Genomic DNA, 23790 nt, shown 5'->3' with positions numbered 1-23790 from the left:
AATTCAGATATTGATCCAGCGACCGTGCCTTTTGACAATGACCCTCCTCTTTCAGAGGCTTCATTCAGCAGCATTACAATGAGAACCAGCTGGGAGCTCAGCCATGCTGCATCAGCAAAACACCAGCACACTGCTACAGGTAAATAAAGTCCTCACTCCCAGACCTCATATTACATACACCACACTTCCCTAAATTATTTGAACAGATTGTAGCTCCAGGCCTGCACCTCCAAGATTCAATATGCAATCAAATGAGAAGAGCAGAGTTTAATTATATATTGATTACAGCGGGGTATTGATTTAATCATCCTAAGCCTTATAGTTATAATTTAAGGCTCCAAAACTGGTTGTCAGTGTGATAGGATTTGTTAATGTACTTAGTCGGTGGTTAAGATTTTGTAATGATTTTGTCAAAAATTTTATACTTTGACAAATAATTAAAAAAAAAAATCATATCGCAATTAGTTTAATCTCAATGCATGTGTGTGAACTTGCAAACTAACATATGTATGCCACATTATCTAAAAAGCAAATGCTTTATTTTTTTCTAAAACCACATGCATATACAGCTCTGGAAAATTTTTAAATACCACTTGTAATTATCAGTTTCTCAGATTTTATTTTTTTTATAGCTATATGCTTGACTAAATTGAACATTGTTATTTTATTTTATGAACTACTGACAACATGTCTCCATAATTACAAGCAAAAATCTAGTATTTATTTGAAACAAATGAGAAATGGTCAAAATAAGGAAAACTATGCAGTGCTTTCAGACATCAAATAATGCAAAGAAAACAAGTTCATGTCCCTTTAGAAACAACCATACTAATGTTTTTTTAACTCAGGAAGAGTTCAGAATGGAATAACAAGGTTTTCAATGGGGTTCAGTGCAGTGGGCTCTTCAGTTTTCCACAGCTGTATTTTTTATTCTGTTTTTTACTCAGAAAACACCACGTCTTTGTAGTTGCTTTGCCTCACAACTAGATTGTGTGATTATTGACACACAGTAATTTGAAAATGTGACAAAGCCATAAAGTTTTCCTGAATCAGATGGCTAAACCTTGGCTCAGGGAACGACCGGGGTCCACATGGCAGAAGGTCCGGCTGTTCGGCCACAATCAATAGGGTTAAGGTCATTAGCATGTTATGAATACCGCAGGGCCCTGGGAAAGCAGAGCAGCGGACTTGCTAGCTTGCCTCTGATTGGCCAGGGCTCGTCTTTAGGAGATGACCTCTAACCTTAGCTTAAGAAGGAGATGGAAAGGTTTTAGGAGTTTGCATAATTTTGACTGGGCAAAAACTAAAAATGTGTGGTGTTTGCCTTAAATCAAACAAATATTTGTGTTATAATATTGTGATGAAAACAAATAGTGTTACAGCAGCCTCTATGTGAGACCCTTCATTGAAAACATTTAGATCAATCTTGAAATTTAGTATATTCATGCAGACATGTAGTATATTCAGGCAAAAAAAAAAGAAACAAACAAGTAAAAAAACATGTGAAAAAGGTAATTGTCACCTTTAATAATTATTTAGAAATAAATTTACCTTAAGTATTTTTAAAATTCATACATTGCAAGTTAATATTTTGTGTCCCCAAAGCTTTATTTAATTATCAATGACTGTGTTTTTTAAGTATAAATATGACTTGGTTTAGACATTTATACTGGTCACACAAATGGGAAAGACTAGAGAACATGACAAGATTTTCTGTAATATACGGAAGAAAACAGCCACTTACTTCAACTTCCAGTCAAGATAATAATTAACAATCTTCAAGTCTTGGTGATTGGTAAGACAATAAGGATGACAGTTAAAAGCATCATCCTTATTGGACGCTATTAACTGGTTGTTTACAAATTAAACAAGAAATACATATTTTTTCTTATCTTACCATCACAAACATTAGCATGTGGAGTCTAATGTTTGTGACACTCTACTGAGAATCATGTGCTTTGAAGAGGCCAAGACTGACCTCTTCAGCAACAAATACACCAGGTTTATTTTGATGCTGTGGCTTATTTCTCTTAGTTCATCACTCTTTCAGCATCCAGGAAATTTCGAAAAACATCCAGTTTTCCAAAATGTCACCGATCAAAGATGGCCAGATCAACAGAAACATCTCAACACTCAAAACAATCAACCAGCTTCCATTGGTAATTGATCCGAAAGAGTATAGAAAACCTCTTAGCTGAACAGAAGAGAGGAAATCAAATGAGCCAGAAGTCTGGAGGAAAGGGGAGAAGGGTGAAGACAGCATCTCTTTGAATGATGCAACCCTGTGAAATGTGATAGAGGAGTAAGTGTCATCTTAGGAAAAAGGAGTTAAAAGTATCAACTGCAAGGATACCATTAACTATAGCTTTGGTAATTTGGCTCGTTAGTTTAAACAGTTGAATGAATGTCTTAAAATCTAAGATTTTTCTGCATTTTTCAGTGTTGCTTTAATAAAAGATTAATTTCATTTAAAGTTTTTTACTTTTTTCTCAGTATTTTGCATAAAATGTCTTTATGCAAAATATAACAACAATGTTTCTGTTTTTAGAAAGCAAAAATTAAAAAAATAATTAAAAAATGTTAATATAATTTTGGCATAGGTTACGCAATTGATGAAATAACTTGATAATCAAAATGTCTTACAGACTTATACTTCCCTTTATTGAAAATTCAAGTTGTTTTTAGTCTTTTATAGGATGAAAAGCTTCAAATTTTAAATAATCGCCACTTAAACAGACACCAACATTCTTTAAAAAAGTTTATTGGCTTTTAAAACCACTTTAAAAATCTCACCAGTGAGTACTTTCCATTGAAAAAGAAACAACGCGTTTGCAATATTAACAAGCTACTGTACATTAAGCAGAACACCAGACAACAACACAGAGGAGGGTTGATTTTTTTTTCTTCTTCTTCTACTGGTAGAAACGGACACGATAGTCAAACAGGGTCGGGTCAGTAAAAGGTAAAGAGTCAAGAGTCACTGCTTGATGGAGCTGCTGTAATCATAAAGAGGTGCATTTCCTTCATTTAAAGTCAAATATCAGTGCCATGTTGTTAAAGAAGGTAATTAAGAGAAAACATGTTTCTTCACAAATGCATTTATCAAAATAGGAAAACGTCAAATTGAAAAAAAAATCCAGAAAAACATTAACTTAGTAAACAGCACAGTCACACATAATAATAATAATAATAAAAATAATAATAATAAAATGTAAAGTAACTCATGAAACTAGCACTGCCAGTCTGGTTAACAGAACCTGCCTACATCACAGTAGACAGTGGTTACCAAGAATATACAACAGAAGTCATCACACATGCGTGTATACAATCATTTATCAACATAATGAGCATGTAGGTTTTCAAAGGTTATTCTAGCTTTTTTTTCCCCCCTCAATGCTTTGTATTCTCATGTATGAGAACGAGTAAGAAACGTGTATCTCACTGAGATTAATGCACATTTTGCTACAAGACAATTAGTCATTTTCTGACAATCCACTTATTTTCCTTACTCATCTTGTCATAAAAAATATTTTTCTTTCCTTTTATTCTTTTTCTAAGCGGGCACCCATCATAATTTATTATTTTTCTCCATAAAGGTGTGACAAAGCCATGTGTCGTAAAAATTTAGTGCAATAACGTGAACCTCCAAAGTTTGTTGAAACTTTTTTTTTGTTTTTTGTTTTTTCTCCAGTGTCTGCTGACGAACTTTGAGCACAATGTCACAGAGAAGTCTGCAACCAGCTAACAGTATCACAACTTTTTTTTCTTAACATACCATGCTAATGATCCTGCTCACAGCACACATCACTTCTGCAACTGCAGAGACCTATTTATCTTTGAGTATAAAGACCAAAAATAATATTAAAAATAGTCAAATAAAATCAGCAAGCGAGACCAGACAGCATTACTGTTACGACACATTGAGCCAGAAATGTAACACACAACATACAGTATCTTGCCAACTATAAATCTGTTAAGCTTCTTTTTTTCTTTTCGATGGCACATACTTAGCTAGATTAATGGCCATAATATAGTGTCTGGATACATCGAATCTCTATGTATCTATCGTATTTACAGATGGAGCTTAAACATGACTTTTACAACATTGACAATATAGCCGAAAAACTGAAGCAAGCATCCTACTGTATCACAGAGCCTACCTGGCTAGCAGTGATGGTTTCAACATGCTTTCAGGTCCATGGTTACCTATAAAACATAGGACAGTGACCATTTCACTATTTTACAAACTGTACAGAAGAACTCTTAAATCTCTGATGCTGCCCCACTTTCCTGTTGAGTTGTGGATGCTAAACGCGGAGTGTTTCTGTGTGGAATAATCTCTTATGATTCTTGAAACGGATCGTCTTTGGCATGAAAATGAGGCCTGGATCTGCACAAACATTATTTCCGGGAAGCTCATGCAAGAACCTGTTGGTCCTCCTGGTTTGCAAAACCTTCTCCATGCCGTTGAAATTCTCTAGCCTGGGAGTGCAAAAAAACTAAAAACATCTCACAATTGAAAGGACAGCGTAGCAATTTTTGTTTTCATCAATAAGGATGTAGCCAATAACTTATGGAGTTGGTTCTTCGGTTCAAACCCACCAGTTGCCGATTCATCACTTCTTTCCCATAAACAAACCAGTCGACACGTAAATCTTTGCATCTCCATTCATTGTTGTTGCTAGTGAAGGGTTTTTATGAATTATGGAAATGCTCATAGAAATCTCAGCCTATTTCCATTTATTTTATTTCTGATTCCTGTTTGGACCAGAAGATGCTTTTGAAACATCGCAACAAACATGACCCCGGATCGAACTAAAATGACTAAAGGTTTGCTTCAAATACAGCAGCCTTTTCCAGTAACAGTGAAGTTTTCTGGGACCATTTTTTTAACCCTCATCATTTCCACTGCAGGAACCAGAACCAAATCCAACGTCACGGTAGGAATTCACCCCAAGAAACGGCTCTGGTAGCAGGGCAGCGTTTTAGGTGAAAATTCATGGTGGAGCTTTGTGGTGAGAGATTCCTAAATATTTCAGATTTTTTTTTTTAATTCTCCAAGCATTTTATCCACTTATTAGTGTGCACATAATTTATATAAACAGCACAGATTTCCATCATACTGTCAAAATGTATGCAACAAACAGCCGAGTTGATGTAAATAGTTCCAGGAAATTAAATTCTGGGGAGAAGTGGGCTCAGAAAAGTTTACTTTACTTTCAACTACCTCCTACTGGAAGATAGTATTTAATACAGTAACAACAAATCAACAGTCAAACAGTAAAGGCGCACTCTGACTGTTTTCTCCCAGAATCAAATTTTTCATAGGACTATTTTTTCCTCTAATTCACCCTACTTGTTTCTGGAATGCATTTCTGATGTGAGAGTCCAAATCAGTGCAGTTCATGCACATTGTACATGTTGACAGTAAAGGGGAACGTCCCACTGCATGAGTGTTGACCAAGCTCTTGTTCAGAAGCTTCTGTGAGACAGACGATCCTGTTGCAAAAATAAAAGCAACAAGAACTTTTATTCCTGCTATTCAGAAATTTCTGCAAGTCTTGAAACTACAGCAATATTAAAATCACTTCAAAGAAGAAATTTAAAATTTTATAGATAATAATTAAAGCCTGAGAAACATGTTGTTGATGGCCATTAGCAACGCCTCATTACTTAAATCAAAATGTGTTAATCTTTCAGACGGTTTACAGCTGTCTTTATTTAGCTTCAAAGGGTTAAAACACAAATAGTTCCAGGGCAAGAAGGATTGCTGCTTTAAAATGGGCCCAGAAAACAACACTGACTCCTGAAAAATGTTCCTGGAGCTTTTAAATTGTTACATTTCAGCCATTCTGGACGTCATTTACATAAACAACACGGTTTTGCACCTCACAACACCCACTGCACCCCACATACGGCCAGGGTAACGTAAAAGGTTCCAGGTAGGAAAAGGTTCAGAGTGGCATACTGAAACACAGATTAAGCTGTAGTATTTTTCGCTGTTACATAACCAAATGCAAACTATAAGGAGATCATGGAAAATCACTTCAACTCTTCAGCTGGCAAATTGGGTATGAAACGCCCTACTAGCAGGAAAAAATTGGTACCATGGCTGGTAAGAAATGCCACCAACAGCTCCATTTCATTCCCAAGAAACATCTAAAAAAAGGTATGAAAAATGGAAATGAGCAGGACCCGTCTATCTTGTAACAATGCAAAACAAGAACAGAGAAAGGAACTTAAAATATGAGAGTAACAGCTGCCATGAAAGGATGAAGCTCTGGATATCTTAACATTATACTATATACAGTTCATATAACAATGGCGTAAGGCCTTAAACTTTGGGAATAAGGCAGCCAAGTTGTTGATTTTTTTCAATAAATACTCCACAAAGTGGCCTGCATCTCCATATTTTCTCTAATGACCGTTAAACTCCCTTTTTTGAAGATAATAAACAGTACAAGAAGTATAGGCTTTGAGAGGTTTCACACATGAATCAGTTCTTCACTGATGTTGGTTTTTGATAAAAGTATAAAGATTATGTCAGAAATTCAGCACCTGGCAGCTTAAGATGCTGCCCTTTTTATATCTTTTTTGATATGGCAGGCAAACGTACTACAACTTTTATGTGCATATACCGTGATAACCAATATTGTCTCCATTTGGTTGAACTTGAACTGCACGTTAAAAGAAAAATATGTTTTTCTTTTTTGGTGAAGTCTCGTGTGCCCGATTTGCAAAGCATTTCCTACTCCTTTGTTGTTCGTAAAGTATAAATATTGCATTAATAAGGATTACCCTTCAAAGCGCGCATATCTGCTCTGTTAGTTGGTGCATGCTGCCACAAAGTGTTCGCACCCTTCTCTTGAAATGCTAACATTTTAGATCTCAAATGAGGGAGAAAAGTGAGCAAAATACTGAAATATTGTTGACAAATGATGAGGGAGGGGATAAAGGTGGCGGGAGATTGCTCTGGTAAGCATGGCACTTTGAACATAACAAACGGCCAAAGTCCAGACAAACTCCGACAAACTATGGGTTAAAAACAGATATATTACATGTGCACCAAACTGAACAAACAGAGAACATAAATCATACAGAGTAGAAGAGAACGTTAACCCAGCATCTCCACGGTAGTAGGCTGGTCTTTGCTCTCTAGCCACTCGAAACCAGAATTCACAGTATCACTGCATATCTGCTGGAAAAGTGGGTCGTTCTTTAGTTCTTCCAGTGTCGAGTCTTCGTACTGCTCCTGCTGCTGATTGGGGTCAAACAGCAAGTTGGCGTCCAACGTGTTAAGGTCAGTGATGCTACTGGACAGATCTGAGGTCAGTCTGATGTCGTTGGAGAAGTCGGACGCCACTGCGTTGAGCTCCGAGGCGACCTGACCCACCAGTTGGGAGCTGGGATTGAGTCCGTCCTCGCCCAGCAAGTCCTTGACAGTGTTGTTGAAATCGAGTTGCTGCTGTTCATCCTCCGCCTCCTGCTGCTGCTGTGTGCTCTGGAGGAGGAGCTGCGGTTGTGTCTGCGCGGGATCTTCTCGGAGCTGCTGCTGGTGCTGGTCTTGCTCACTGGGACCTGCTTGTGCTTGAGTGTCCCCAGCTGTGAGGTAGCCATGCTGCTGGAGCTCGAAGGCAGCAGGGCTGGAGTTGACGGGCAGCTGATTCTGGGACGCGGTTCCTCCCGAGAAGCTCGGAGCCGTCTCTAGAATCTGGGTGAGGTTCATGCGGGCCGTGTAATTAGAGGGCAAGTTGTTGATGCCCAGACCACGGACGGAGTCGTCTCCATCTGCTTCCATCTTGCTAAGGAGGACGCTGGTGATCTTGGCGGTGTTACTCTGACCCTGCACAGGCAGCATCTCGCTCTGCATCATGATGTTCAGAGGTACGGACTGGCTGCGCTGCACCATGCTGTGCACAGAGCTGACAGTCTGGCTGTTAGACAGGATGCTGAGCACCTCCGAGGTTATGGGGGAGTTAAAGGGCGAGACCACGGCTCGAGTCGTTGTTGTGGTGCTCGTGGTGGTGGCTGGAGGGTTGGTATTACCGCTGAAGTTCCTCTGCCGCACAGCAGGACTAACACTGCGGCAGCGGAAAGTGTTGGACGCAGTTGAGGCGGAAGCCTTGTTGTCTAGCGGTGCAGGTACGGCAAAACTCTCCTGCTTGGTGGGAGTCGTTACACCACTTGCCTGCTGCTGTGTTTGCTGCTGCTGCACTGGAGAAATTGGAGTAATGCGTCCAAAGTGAGCGCCGTCCTGTCTCGCCTGAGACTGGAACGACTGGCCAGGAATTGCAAATGCGTGAGGTTTGCGAAATTGATCGTCCACCAGGTCTTGGTAGCTTGGCAGAATGCCGATGCTGTGGTTAGATAGAGGTCCGGCAGAGTTACTGTTGTAACGGTTGTTGATCCACTCCAGCTTGGCCTTGTCGGGGTGCGTCGCCATGGGCCTTTGCATGGGTTTGACAGGGCTGCTGGAGACGATGCTCGCATCATGGTATCCCGTGATGCTCGAATTTATGGGAGTGAAAGCAAAAGGGTTCCTGCACTCCACGGGGCTCGGCGGCACGCTGCTGCTGCAGTTGGAGAGCGGCGTGCTGATTGGGGTGTGCCGGCCCATTGCTCCATCTACGGGGGTGACGGGAGCCATTCGGGAGCAGGGGCTCTCTCGGGTCAGGCCGTGCGCGAGCGTCATCTCAGAAGTCGGAGTTGGCGTGGGGGTGGGTGTCGGAGTCGGGGTCGGGGTCTGAACAGGAGTGGTGCTGCTGTGAGTCGAGTGGTAGAAGGTCGAACTGGTTTGATGGGCGGCGAGGATCGAGCCCTGTCCGCCGGCCGACTGACCCTGCAACCCGGACACGTCCACACAGTTCCCAAAGAGGCCCTTCAGCTTCATCTGCTCCTCCATCTGGACCAGCTCTTCCACAATGCTATCCTGCGTCATGTCGTCATCGTTGAACGAGAAGTACTCCATGTTCGGCTGAGAACTGGCAAAGTCGACCATCTGCGTGAGGGTGAGCTGGCCCGAGGCATCGGACGGTTGAGCCATCATGGAGAGCTGGTCAGTGGGAGTCTGTTTGTGTTCTGCTGGTATCTGCTGAGGCTCCCATATTGTGCTCTTTAAATCGCTCACAGAGGCTTCGTGTGGTCCTGAGTTGGCCGTAATGGCACGAGGGTCCCCAGTGATCTGCTGCAGCAGCGTGTGGTCGGACGCGTTGTTTCCTGCTGGTCCAGCAGAGGGATCCACATCGATGGAATGGTCCTCGTGTTTTGAATCTTGCTGTTTCGCGGCAGTCTGCGTTCCCTCTGTGTGCGTGAGAGGCGCGTCTGTAAGTGCAAGGATCTGTGCGGGCCCCAATGCCATATGTTTGGCAATCCCTTTGCAGGGGGCACTCTCTGGTCTCGCAGGGGTTCCTGGTCTGGGAATTCTCTTCATTGCAGTGTTCAACCCAGGTTTGGGATTGTCAATGACAGCAACCGGTTGCTGGGAGATAAACACCCTCTTGACAGGAATAACGTGGGATTCCCCCGCTGCACGCTTCCTGGGGCTCTTGGCATCTAGGCAGGCATCCTTAGATGTGAGAGTAACAGCGGACGAGCCGTTGGACGATGTGTTGCCATTGGAGTTCTGATTATCAACAGTCAAGTACAAAGTACTGTCATGGCAGTTACTGTTATTGCTGTCCTGAGTCCCAGATGCAGAGCTGGGAGGGGAGGCGGAGTCACTCTTTGTCCGCAACCCTTTCTCTGGTCCTGGTGAACATTTAACCAAAAAGCTTGGCTCACTTGCAGCTCTGAATTTTACCATCTTCTCCTCTTTGGCTCCTTCAACATGTTTCTCTGCCACAGACAAGGAATTATTGTCACTTCCAGCATCAGACAACCCTTTGGTGTCCACAGAGAGAATTGGGGTCAATGTTGCAGCAGATTTGACTGCAGGAGACTGGGGAGCTGCCGAATTCCCGCTCTGGGACAGCTGGGAATCGTCCAAGGCAGCTGCGACGGTCACACCGGCAGAGGCTGGTCGCACACTGCTGTTACTGCTGCTGCTGGGGGCCAAAGCAATAGCCGTCATCTTCACCACGTTGACAGAGCTGACGTGGGGAGAGGGCATCACTGTCTTTATAGGGCTGTTGGTGATGAGCAGCGTGGGTGGAGAGCGCAGGGTTATGGCACTCGTGGCAGAGGGCTTGGGAAGGATTTGGGCGTACCGCGTGCCATGTCGTGCCAGTCTGTCTCCCACTGGACTTGCTGAGACATTCTGGGGTGTTTTGGGAGACTGTTTGAGTGACTGAGTGACAACCTGGAAGTTTACAGGCAACACTTTTCCTTCCGCAGTCCCCACAGGGCTCGGTGAGGTCATTAACTGCCTGTTTCTCTGTACCTGAGGAACAAAACACCATTTATTGGTACACTTATACACATAAAACACATCTCTGGAGTAGGGCTGTAACGATTCATCGAATGCTTTGAGTGCTTTGAGTCATAAAACTCCTTTAGGCTTCATTAAATGATGTTTGACTAGGTAGCGCACTGTATTCCAGCACGATGATTATCGGAATTGCACGACACTTTCATTTCTGACAAGTTTGTCAATATGGCGTGCATCGCAAAAACACCAAGTCTTCCCAAGTACTTTGGGTCTAGTTTCTAGTGCAAATATCTTAGAACCCGTGAAATAAGACAAACTAAGTAAAAAGTAACTTTTCAGCAAGATTTAGCCAGCTGTTTTTAAGAAAATAATATCTTAATATTGATGGAAAAAGTACTAGTTCACTTACAATATGGAAAAAGTGTCTTGTAAATGAGATAATCTACCAATGGAACTAGCACTTTTTCATTAATATATAAGAATTATTTATGTGAAAAAAACCTCTATGTCTTGATAAAAAGTTGATTTTGTCTCATTTCAAGTGTACTAACATATCTGCACTAGAAACTAGACTCAAAATACTTGGTAAGATTTGGTGTTTTTGCAGTGTGATGACTGAAATAATCACAGTCCTACTCTGGAAATAAAAAATTGAGAAAAGTCAGGACATGTACCGGGACTGGGCTGGGGACGGCTGCTACTACGATTCCTATGGTTGGCTGAGGGGACAGCAGAGCAGGACTGCCACAGGGGATGGTGGGTCCGGGCGTACTGGCCTCTGTCCGCTTCACCTGGGCCTCATTGGGCAGTGGTGAGTGAAGCTTCTGCTCCTGCTGCTTCTTCTGGATTTTGCGCTGCAGTTGCTGCTTTGCGTCAACAGAGGGCGACGCCAGGGTCTTCACTTGGGGCTGGAAAGAGTTTGCCTCAGCAGTGGGAACAAATGCAGAGGCTGGAGTTGGGGTCTTCATTCCTGTCAAGGCAAGAACAGTTCAAGAAGAATCTATAGAGATCAGGCACATTACTCTAACTACTGCAAAAAAGTTTGTGGTTGATGTTTGTAAGAGTTATAAAGTAAAACACAAGTCAGATGCCGTAGTTAAAGCAACACTTGATTATTACAGTAAAAATTTATATTTGTCTGACTCTTCAATAACAATATTATCTGCTTTATTTGTGTTTTTGTTGCAGATAATAACAAAAGAGAATGTATTCATAGCAAAAAGAAAACATCTGGTTATCTGTAAATTGCTTTAAAGATATTGTGCATACAGCATGAACCATATGAAATCATTAAAAGAATGTAAACCAGTCAGTCTGCTTTTTTTCTAGCATCGGCAGAGCGAGCATCCAACATACACAAACAGATCCGATCCCTGCAGCGGGTATTCTACCTGTGGGTGTTCCAGTCATAACAGTGAGAGCAGCCATGGACTTTGTACCAATGTAGTGACTGTTGAGCAGGAAGCGAGCCAGATCCTCCACGCTGTCAAACTGACGGCTGAGCACCTTCTGAGCCCACTCACACACCAGCCCACAGGCCGCGGATCTCATCTCATCCTCGGCGCTGGGAGACTGACCGGTTGACTCCATCAGCTCACACTGTCCGAACAGCAGCAGAGCCGGTTCAGGAACACCGAAATGGTTTGGGAAGGTTTGAGTCAAGCGAGATTCGTTGCAACTCACCCCGTCACCAGATTTCTGCAGATCCAGGTTGGGTAGGGATGGCATGTGAACAAAAGCTTTCTTTCTTAACCCGCTGTAGCAGTATGTGCGAAGGAGTTAAGGCTTCAGAACAAGAGTCGGATCCAAACCGAGGAGAACCAAGGTTTCCAGGTTGTCACAAACTTTAAACCACTGTGAAATGTAGGGGCACGACACATTTTTGACATTTTTGTTATTTTATCAATATTGAAGAATTAGTGAAGTTGCTAGTTTGTCTTTTTTCACGTGTAATAAGATATTTGCAACACAAACTAAATCAAAATACTCGGTAACATTTTGTGTTTTTGCAGTGTACTGATCACTGTAAGAAATCTGGAAAGAAGAATACTGCTAATTATAGCGATTAACTTCACAAAATCTGAAACTGGACATCTGCAATGAATAAACATTCATTCAGTGTTTGAACATATCGATTTCATTGTAAGGATATTTGGATTTTCCCCTCATGCCCAGACGACGTGCCTTCATGTTGGGAAAGACATTCTTCATGATCTTCCCAAAGTCTGCTGCACTCAGTGGATTGTAGCCAAGATTGTCACAATAGCTCCTGAACAAAACCAGATTGTTTTTTTTACATCACTTCTCATTAAAATAAAATAAATTTTCTGTGTATTTCTCTCTCTTCACCCACTTGTATTCGTCGTACACCTCTTGCTTTGGGAGGGACGTCTCCGGATGCTCTTCTAGGTGATTGCGTATCCAGTTGAATGCATACATCTGTTGAGTACGGCTCGACGACATGGAACTCTGATCACTGAAAAGGGCCCAAAGCAAAAGAAAAATCTGGTGAGTGCGCCGAGTCCTGGACTGCTTCGCATCATTTTTCTTGCGAATACAGAAACTGTAATACCATAATCCAGCAGTAGAGGACCCCCTCTCATTCCCAGTCCAAATGGGCAGAATTTGGGGGTCGGGGTGATGAATAGATATGGGGAAACAAATGACACACAGACAGCTAGGTATAGAGCAGGAATCTAGAGATATTTCAGTGCTTTGGTTCATACTGATAATCAAAATGATGCAGAGGTAAAAAAGGTTAAAAAAAAGAATAAATAAATGTGGCGAATAGGAAATAAAACTGCCATTAAACTTGTTCAGCTTGATTTTAGCCAGTGAACTGGGATTTTAATAGCTGGCAGAAATGACACACAGTTCAAAAATGTAAGAGAAATTACTAAAAGGTTTTTCCTGTGAAGAAGAACCGAAGCGTTAAACTTTAGTTTGTTGTGTTTCTTACCTTTTATCATTGCCACTGCTGGGACCAGAAGGCAACTTAAGGTAGAGGTAGAGCTTTTCGATGTCTGTAAACTTCTCAACATCTTGCTGTAAAAAATCAAAACAACACAAAGGAGCAATTGTTTAAATAAACATGGCATAAAAAATAATTTATTACCGTTTAATTTGCTTCCAAAGTCTTACAGAACCTGGAGAAGTGTGGAGCATTTAAAGTAATTTAGAGTATTTGGATTTCCAGATTTTTATTGTCTAAATTTTGTCCTTCCATCATTCATGTGTCCTTCCTCGCTTCCTCAGATACTTCCTTTCCTTTTTTCCACCTTTCATTCTGTCCTTCAACATACCTAATATTCCTTCCTTTATCCTTCTTACTAATTATCTTTCCTTCATTCCTTTCCTTCTTTCTTTTTCTTTGCCCTTCTTTTCTTTTTTGCTGATGTTCTGTCCTTCCTTCCTCGTGTGCCTTCCTTCCTCCCTTCCTTCTTTCCATTTTTCTTTTTCTTCCTTATGTCCCTCAATTTTTCCTGTTTTGTCCCTTTGTTCCTTCTTCCCTTCCTTCCCTATGCTTTTCATTGTGTCCTTCCTTCTTCAATTATCTCTTTCCTTCCTTCATTCTGTTTCATTTTTCTTCCTTATATCCCTAAATCTTTCCTTCCTTATGTCATCCATTGTGTTCTTCCTTCCTTTCTATCTTAATTGTGCCCTTCCTAACTCAAATTTCTCCTTCCTTCCCTCTTTCCTTCCTTCAATCTATCCTTCTCTCTTTTCTTGTGTCCTTTCTTTCTCTCTTTTTCTCTGATTGTATATGTGAAGCACAGCAAACTGGAAAAGTTTTCCGTAAACATTGGTTTATGTACCTCTTGTTCAGAACGTTACATTTAGTGCGTTATGTTTACATAGATGCAAATCAAAATAAATGTCATCTAAAATAAAACAGGCTCAATTATTACATCAAATCAGTTTCAAACAATCTAATTATAAACACATATTCAAATCTGGTTTGGTCAAAAGTATATTAAAGAGCAGTCAAATTAAATAACCAAAATAACTGGTAAAAAGTGATCTATTTCAGGAAATGCTACGGCGATTCTACGGCAAATTTACTGTGAATATAGCAGCTAGGTGCTTTAGTGTTTAAATATCAGTGATGTGAAAATACTCAAGATTGCAGAACCATCTGAGTACTCCGACTGGCCTTCAGCTGAATTTCTAAGAATGGGTTCATATCGCCTCTCACTCGTCTGTTTGCCTTTTTGTTGCCATGAGAACCCAAATGAACGAGCCGTCAGCCAATCAGACGAGACTGAAAACGTTGTTTACTACGAGTCGCACATCCTGTTTGGAAACGACAGCAGGCCTCGGTTATAAAATACTAACACAAAAGGCTTCAGGGGCAGTTTGTGGGAGAAACTTAAACTTTTTTTTTTAATTCAACCATTTAAAAGCATTAAAATATCGCTGATTGTATAAAACAATATTCCTGGAAATATCTCTTAAAATTCCATTGAAGGGAATTTGAAGAGATCCGGTAAATCTAATATTTACTGGATTAGATTTGAAAAGATCCACACTGTTAATGTTTCACTTCTGATGAAGTGAAACATCAGAAGTGACTATACATTTTCACTTGTATAGTGAAAATGAAGTATTTTCACTATACAAGAAATTAAGAATGGACAGACAGAAGTAAGAGAGGATACAACAAAACACAAAAAAAGGAAAACAGGAAGAAGACAAATTGGACACAAAGGTTTAGGAAGAAAAATAAGGAAATGAAAAGCAGGAAAAAGGAAGTACACAAAGATAGAAGGAGGGAAGGACGGATGCAAGAAATAAAGAACACAAGGAAGACGGGAAGAACATAAATAAGGAAAGAGGAAAAATAAAAAGAAGTAAGGGCACATAAATTACAATAAAGTCTGAAAATGCAAACTTGTTTTTTAAAACCTGTTTTTTTGTTTTCCATTTTCTTTCCAGACAAAAAAAAAAAATCAGATTATTTCTTCCACTTCTGAAAAAAAAAACATGAATGTATTCATATATTAGAGATGTTTTATTTATTTTTTTTAGTCCAGGAAACAAAAGACAGAATCCGCCTCCTCCACTTTATAATCGCGTCATTCGAATCTCGTTTGATGTTTTTGCATCAGAGAAGCCGAGCGGTGGATCAGGTTTCAGGAGTAACAGAGCTGCCAAACTCTACGCATATCGGTCGAAATTAAAATACTTTCTATTTTATTTGTGTGACAAAAAATAGACAAAAGCGTGATCACATCGCTTTGATGTCACCGTTCCCGCTTTGTGGAGAAAAACATCTGTGATCCACTTCAGCAACGAATACAAACCTAAACGTTCGAAAATTGAGCCAGCAGAGGAGAAACGTGTTGCTTTTTCTGATTAGATAACCTAAAAATAAAACTGCAAACGTTCATAAACAAATATGCAGAAACAGAAAGCGTCAAAAACTTTCAAATAAAAATCTTTTATACAATGTATATAAAATATTTGAAGATTTATACATCTAAAAAGTGTATACATTTGTGAAATAATACAAAATTAATTGAATAATTAAATAAGTACATTTTTATTGTTCCATGAAATTTAATATAACGTTTAATTTTTAAAATCTGATTTAAAGAAGTAAAATGTATTTATGTAAATGTATTTTAGGGCTGCCAAACTCTACACATACAGGTCAAAATTAAAATACTTCTATGTTATTAATTATAGCAATTATGCTATAATCTGGCTCATTTACAGTCTATACAGTAGTGTTGATTGTTCATTAATGTGCACTGTCCTTAATAAAGATTAAAGATTAACATATTAATTTTGGATTTATTCAAATAAACTATTAATTATTTACTGGAATACATAAATAAAATATTTATTTGAACAAATAAATAAATGTGTTATTTGAGTAAAGAAATATATTTATTTATTTGAATAAATACATTTATTATAAATAAAATTTCTTTGAATTTGATTTTTTAATAAAATAAAAAGTATAATAATAATTCAAATATAAAAATTGTTCAATAAGTTAGCTTAATTTAAAAAATGACAATAAACATCGACATGTTAGGGTTAGCATAACGGTATAATATAATGTAATATTTGATGTAAAATTGTGAGATATTAAAGGGAAAACAACATATAGTTGGAGGTCCAGATACTTACCAATATGCTGTCCACTTTTGATTGTACAGATTTGCTACAATGAGAAAGAAAACAATATCAGAACAATTTGCATCACTTTAATTTGTTACAGACGTTCTTGTCTCTTTTCTTCTTTGGTCTTTTGAAAACAATTTCTTATTCCTTCTAGCTTTGAATGCAATGAAGCTGTACTGGATGATGGGTAACTATGGCATCAGATTATAGTTTTTACAAATGAGCGAAGCAAACAAGCATCTCAGATGCTGAAGTGATACCTAAACTAGACTGTCTTCGGTCAGAGGCCTCTTCAGAATTGTTGCAAAACTGACTGCTGCTGGAGATCCCTCCTGCCTACAGCTTCACCATTTATGGCGACGTGTGTGTGTGTGTGTGTGTGTGTGTGTGTGTGTGTGTGTGTGTGTGTGTGTGTGTGTGTGTGTGTGTGTGTGTGTGTGTGTGTGTGTGTGTGTAACTGATGACAAACCTTTGGGAGAATATAATAATAAAAAAACAAAACAATCTGTACAGTGGATATCAAAAACTCTCATTCATGAAAAATATGATGAATATTTAAAGAAAATGAAAGGTGCCATAATATAGCTGGGCAAAATGGATTTAGGACTTAATCGGCTTCTTTACTACACCACTTACTTAAAAAGTGATTTAAATCAGTAAACTGCACAGACTAACTGCATTTAATCATACTTTAAATGTACTGATATTAATTGATGCTTTCAGGAAGCAAACAGTTTAGAAAATAACAAAAATAACATTTCCGATCATAACAGAAAACAAAACCAATACAGTTTTGGTTTGTGTTTCATTTAACATCAATAAGTGAAATTTATCTTGACAATAAACTTAAATTCTTATAAGAAATCGTTCACAATAAATGATAAACAATACAATATTGTATTGTTTATTTAAGAACAGCAACAATAACGAATCTATTTTTATACCAGAAACCCAATTAAATAATAAACAATTTATCACATAATTTATTATTTATTGAGATAAATTTCTTATTACGATAATTTTGATTTAATGTTGTTAATATATCCCAAGTGATGATGTTTAAACCCTCCAACATTGTCTGAACTGTTCATTTTACTATTTTTTCCACTGATTGTTCACTAAAATCATCAATAAATATCAATAAGTCTGAAAATATAATTAAATGCAGTTATGATTTGCAATTTAGTAATAATAAATCACATTTTTGATGTGATTGGTGTCCCATGGAAGCATATTACAAATGGAAATGTTTGGGGGTTTTGGAGGCTATAATGTTTGTAACACAAAGTTGCAGCCATACAGTTACTTCAAACAGTAGCAATAAATACTTCCTATGGTCACTTTTATTGTTTTCACAATTAAGGAGCATTGCTAAATCCACCAACCAACACATCGGTCCCAGTTTTCTTAATTTTAGGAGTACAGATAATATCCACCAATGTGCTGGATGATAAATTCTCCCAAAAGTTATTTCGATAAACAATAATATTGTTGTTTTGAGACCATTTTGAAGTAATATAATGGCAATATCATAAATAATGCAAGAACACACTCTCAGAGATCAATAAACTTTACATTCTAATGAACATTTAACACTTAACTGGAAGACGTTTTAAATATCCAAAATAAATCAACAAAACAACAGAAACAGCATGTAAAATCTCTCTAAATAAAATTGTCCTTCAATTAGATGGAGCCCGAAGATTTTTTTCAATAAATTATGCAAAAGGAAATTATTGAACTCATGCGATTAATTGATTTATTGCTTAATGCGGTAAGCGGTGCACCCCTAATCATCACGATACACTATAAATCCATATCGCCCTTCCCTGCCTTAAACTATCACTTTGTTTATTACCTACTTAACGAGTTAATTTATATATATACATATATAGAGATTGTTTTTTAAAAGCATTTTATTTGGGTATTCAGATGTTGCACAGCAGAAATCAGGCTAAACATGTTTAAAGCAAGCACGTCGCCTAATAATAATGACATATATAATGTGCAGGCATGTGTGCAGCATAATGGAAATCACAATGAGGCCGAGTCCGTGCAGCATTCTGCTTTGACACCTGTCATCATCCTGAGCATCAGCACCACCGGTGGGGTTGGTGTCATCTATTATAACATGGCCTCCTATGGCTCCATGCTAATGATCAGAGCTGCTACCTGCCCGTCTCTGCCATCTTATTACGGCAGCAGCCCGAACCCGGACACCGTCCCCGGATCCCTGCATGCGTGTTCCGGAGAAGAAACCGAGGCTAGCTCGGGGAAACGCGTGTAATTCTTGGCCGCTTTGTGCAGATCCCTGCCTCCCTGCCTGTACGCTGATTGCGAGGCTAGCTTTTGATGGATCAGCACCATCCTTACCAAATTGAATTCTTTATTTTGAACTGCAACGCGTTGGCCTCGGGCCCTTGGAGTCCTGGCACCAGCGCTGGAAGAGAGCCTAATCCCGAGGCAGGCTTCTGACCAGGTTGTTGTTGATCATCAGCCATCGCGGCGGTGGGGTGTTGGGGGAGCTTTAACAAGTAGGCCTCATCCCCCGGCTGTGCACTGCACCCGGACCCAGCGCTGCCGGAGCGGCTCAGTCAGCGAGGACAGCCCGGCCGGACCCAGAGCAGAGCATGGCTACAAAAACACTGTGATGGGCGCCCTCACGAAACCAAGCAGAACCTCCCCCCCACCAAAAAAAAAAAAAAAAAAAAAAAAACAACAACAACGAAGAAACACCAGCCGGGCATACAAAAGGCATTTCGCAGAGGTGCCTCCGCTGCTGCAAAATAGCACGCCTGCAGCAGCCAGCAAGCAGCTACAGACGGGGCTGGCTGCGTCAAGCTGCACGCAACAAACCCGCATGCAAGAGCGGAAATACTCCCTGAAAGCAGAACAGGACGATCAACTTCACGCACACTTCTTCAGGCTGAGTTCAAGGTCCAGTTATATGCTATTTTATTGTTTTCCGAACTGGACACCAGAGGGGACCCAAAGGATTTTACTCCAGTAAGAGTAGCACCACTTCAACATATCTTTTTAAATACAAGTAACAAATTACACATGTGGACAATTAGAGTACTGATTGACTAATAGCTAAAATTTGCATAATTAAATGAATCAAAATATAAAGCTATGTGGAAATATCAGTAAGACCAAAATGAAAATACTTTATATTAATAACACAATTACAAAATAACAAAATCAAGCAAAAGAAATACCCCCCCTCCCCCCCCACACACATATTTATATATATATGCATAGAGAGAGAGAGTAAGAGTAGAGATACTTCATGATAAAATTACTCAAGACTTAGTAAAAATTACACCATAATAAAACTACTTATGATTTAATGTTATTTTTAAAAATATTTGGTAACTTGAGTGCAGAATAACTGATTAAACCATCAATTATTTAATATTTAAAAATCACATCATCAGATGAACCAGAATATAAAGTTATGTGGAAGTATTGGTGTTTTAGAGAGCAAAATGAAACTAATTTATATACCCAGTAATTTTAATCAAATAAGAATAGCAATGCATCTTTTATCTCGTATTAAAGAATACTTAAAAACAAGCTTGACCTTGTTTTTGTTTGCTTGTTTTCACAAAAACAACAAACTCATGCAATTAGCTCATACTTTTCTGCAAATGAAGCTTGCTTGTTACCATTTTGGACCATATTCTGACTTATATGTATTTCACAATTATTAAAACGAGTTAATATCTGTTCAACTGAAAAAGTGGAGATCTTGAAAGTTTTTTTTCACACTTAAAAATGCATGCTTTTCTTTTCAAGGATGCATAAACACATCAAGCGATTTTTGCTCTTGTAACTTTGAATACACCCTGGATTATTATCATAATGATGTGTTTTATTTTAGCAAGTTTCAGCCAGGAAGTTGCAGCTCTGTCCTGCACAACTTGACGTCCTGCAGTTCCGCTGTCAGCCAGAAGTGGCGCTGCTGCAGGAAGCTGCTCGATCAGATAGTGACAATGACGGGTAAACAGTCGGGATGATATCATTACACCACGAACACGGGCAGCTATAGCCATGTATGTTGATCCCGGTATCTGCCTGTACATCTGACTAAGATTATTCCCTAGTAAAACTGAAATTAAAAACGGAAGCTGCTTTTGCAGGTAAATAATCTAAATCTGTCTTTGCCCATCAAACTGATTAATCTGTCTCAGTTCTTGAAGAAAAAGAGTAATCCGAAAGATTATTCTGATTCTAAACACTCTGTCCGAGATCTAAATATAATGCTCATTATTTACATAGTAACAGATCAAAAATAGACGTGGCAGTTAAATTACAACGACTTTTGATTTTTATCGCCACAAAAATGTTGGAAAATGACCTGTGCGCAGTTGCATTGTTGATAAGCGTTAACAATTGTAAAAGAATGAAGGCACCAGGTCATAAAAACAAACCGTAATAAATAAATAAAGGTTTATTCAGAGACTTCCTTTATGCTGCCATCTGTTGGTGGAAACGGGTACTGCTACACCACTCTGCCAACGCTTCAAACAGCAACAAACAAACAGAACATGGAGAAGGCATGGATGGAAAACATTTATGATGAGTTTTTCCCACAGGATAAAACAAAATTCTCAACAAAATAAGAAAATAATGGACATGACTCCATTAGATTTTTTTTTTCTGCTGATCCTGGCTTGTCCCCTTCAAAGTTTGTAGTTTGGCACAAATATGCTACTGATTAAAGGGTTAAAACGCCTAAAGATAAGTTTGTTGCGAACAATAATAGATAATAAAAGTAATAATATTAAAACACAAAAGAGAGTCTAAAAGTGAAAATGAGAAATTAGGCAAAAAGGAAAACAAGTTGAGTCTTTAAAACTGTTTGGTCAAGTAAATTATTTACATGCAAATCCTGCAATACCACATTTAAAGTGTTTGAAATAGCTGCTTATTATAGCCTCACAAACAAGGCCTAAGCAAATATTTTTGCCACAGATTTTGAATTGAAAACGATTAAATTGAGTAGCAGTTTTAAGCATTGTTCAGTATACTGTGTGTCACCTGAGGATATTTTATGTATACAAACATGCACTGCTTCTGGGAGAATAGTGCATATATCACATTTATCCTAGTTTCACATCAAGCGGAGATATGAACGGTGCTACCTCATCTAAATAAGAACAAAATGTTGTTTTTCCTTGTTAGTCGTTGTTTTCTCGCTTCATCTTTGACCTCCAGTCGGTGGCTATTCTGGACTGATTTGTTTTACTGTCAATCTTCTGTCACTTCTGATTTATTGTCGAAGGGTTTATGAACACCGTTTTTGCCCTTGCTCATTCCTTCAAATGTCAAGATTCACACAACACTTCTTCCAACCAGACAGCCACTTTTATACCCCATATCACACAGAATTTATTTCTGAATTGCTTAGTAATTTGTTAACAGCTAGAAAAATGAACGTCCTTTCATTTTGCCGAACCGTTTTTATTTCCCTTACGCAATTTTCTTAATGAGCATTTAAGTATTTGATTTGAAATATAATGATACAGTTCACAGCTCCATGGTTGGATAAAAACATGTCAAACATTCATCAAATAGTGCTTTTGAAACCGTATTTTAACCCCCAAATTAATAAGTAAATAGATAAATAATATGCACGTAAGAGATATGAAAAAAAAGAAAGTTATCATGGGAAAATAATTAAATGTCGGTGGAAACATTATGATAAATTCAGTCATTGTGAAGAAACAAAACTATAAACTATTTGTTTAATATTGTAATTTATTGCAAAAATATATATTTTTTATGTGCAAATATACATTTAACACCAGAAAAAACAACTTCATGGTTGTATCTTTTAATAAATCTTCTTTTACATTTCAGAATCAATTTCCTCTAATTTACTTTTGAAAATAACATACAACGTAAAAAAAAGTGTCTGATTTAAGGTAAAATACTGGCAGCTGTGGTTACCATATAAATCCACATTTATATGGTTAATTTCTGTGTTGCCATAATTTTACCATATATTGTAATAATACAATAATCATAAATATGGCCATAATTTTGCAGTATAAATACGGTAAAATCCGTATTTATATGGTAAGATTCTGTGTTGCCATAGTTTTGTTGTATAATTATGATAAAATTTGTATTAATATGGTAAATTTGACCATATAAATACAGATTTATATGGTAACCATAGCTGCCAATATTTTCACTGTATCCCAATTTACATTCAGTTTCTGGCACTTGTTTCTATTTTGTGATTCATAGTGACTAAATAAAATGCAAAACCTGATTAAATCAAATTTTGCAGATGCAAAACCTTTGCAGTTGTAAAAAACATGCAAAACAAGATATAAAAGTCAAAGTTTACAAAGTAACCTTTAAAAAGCAAACTATGAAATCTGATCTGCATTAAACAGAAATAGCAGAACAACACTGGACGTGTCTGGGACAGTCATGGTGACCCAACAAGTCATCCAGGATCCAGTGTCCGACCTGAAGCTGTATTGTTTTGATTTTTGTTTGCAGTTGGTGTATGTGGGGCGGCTGGGTCACTGCAGCGAGGAAGTCGGTGAGTCTGGCTCTCACGTGCGGCCGTAGCCAGTCCAATCCTCTTACCGCCGCCCCCACCTCCCCCCGCAATCGAGCCAGACTATGAGATCGGCTTGCTGAGTCCAGGTCTTATCCTGAAGATGCCGCAGATCCTCGGCACAGAGTCACGCCAGCATGCATCAGAAACCACAGCCAACCCATTTACCTCAGCACACCCTTCACACGCTGTGCTAACTTTAAGATCCATCCACTTTCATTGATTTTTGTTTTATTGTTAGAATATCTGAAAGCAAAAACACATCAACTGGTCAACGCACTCAGCTAAATGCATGTCACCTTCTTTTTCTTATTAAAATATAATGCTAAAAAGATTATAGTTATACACTAAGGGAATGGAGCTCTTTAAGTTTGTCAGGCTTTATGGATTCACACTTGTTCAACATGACAACTTAACAAACTGAATATATTCACTTGGATAAACTTGACTGAACTATTTGCAACAAATAAACCCTTTTTTTTAGAAGTTGGATTGCCTGTTTTGTTTTTTCAGTGTATTTCCAGCAAAATGCTTAAATGTTAATTTCAAAAAAGCTTAAGGGAAATAAAGAAGATTGGAAAAATTAGTCAAAGGTTAGTTTGTTAGCTATTACATTACTAAGGTTTTAAAAATAAACATGATTTCACAGGTTTTTTGGACTGATTCAATTTTTTGTATTTTTTTTACTTGATCTTTTATGGAGTTATATTAA

General features: G+C 38.6%; 1 protein-coding gene across 4 annotated transcripts; it reads right to left on the bottom strand.

Annotated features, from left to right (window-relative positions):
- Positions 1 to 2745: 2745 nt before the first annotated feature.
- On the bottom strand, positions 2746 to 19346 carry LOC129359702 (DNA-binding protein RFX7). Of its 4 annotated transcripts, none has more exons than XM_055029527.1 (10): positions 18872 to 19346; positions 16505 to 16538; positions 13326 to 13411; positions 12939 to 12962; positions 12720 to 12842; positions 12519 to 12635; positions 12050 to 12134; positions 11758 to 11965; positions 11041 to 11336; positions 2746 to 10378 (listed from the first exon to the last, which is right to left on the bottom strand). In XM_055029527.1, the coding sequence occupies exons 1-10, from the start codon at positions 18997 to 18999 to the stop codon at positions 7115 to 7117; spliced, it is 4365 nt and encodes a 1454-aa protein (XP_054885502.1). In that variant the 5' UTR covers positions 19000 to 19346; the 3' UTR covers positions 2746 to 7114. The 4 variants fall into 4 exon arrangements, with proteins under 4 accessions (XP_054885502.1, XP_054885492.1, XP_054885511.1 ...); XM_055029517.1 differs by having other exon boundaries at positions 12939 to 12978; positions 13327 to 13411; XM_055029536.1 differs by lacking the exon at positions 12939 to 12962.
- Positions 19347 to 23790: the final 4444 nt, after the last annotated feature.

The sequence above is a fragment of the Poeciliopsis prolifica genome, unplaced genomic scaffold, assembly GCF_027474105.1.
Source record: "Poeciliopsis prolifica strain line A6 unplaced genomic scaffold, Auburn_PproV2 SCAFFOLD001, whole genome shotgun sequence".
Classification (NCBI taxonomy): domain Eukaryota; kingdom Metazoa; phylum Chordata; class Actinopteri; order Cyprinodontiformes; family Poeciliidae; genus Poeciliopsis; species Poeciliopsis prolifica.
The sequence above is the reverse complement of the archived record's forward strand: the minus strand, read 5'-3'. Positions and strand labels throughout refer to the sequence as shown.

Bases quoted from the DNA above. Each gene is read 5' to 3' on its own strand.
- LOC129359702 (XM_055029517.1), bottom strand. From the start codon at position 18,999: ATGGCTGATGATCAACAACAACCTGGTCAGAAGCCTGCCTCGGGATTA. The intron at 13,412-16,504 runs GTAAGTATCTGG...GATTTTTTACAG, and splicing joins CAAAAGTGGACAGCATATTG to CAAGATGTTGAGAAGTTTAC. The intron at 12,843-12,938 runs GTATTACAGTTT...GGCCCTTTTCAG, and splicing joins TCCTCTACTGCTGGATTATG to TGATCAGAGTTCCATGTCGT.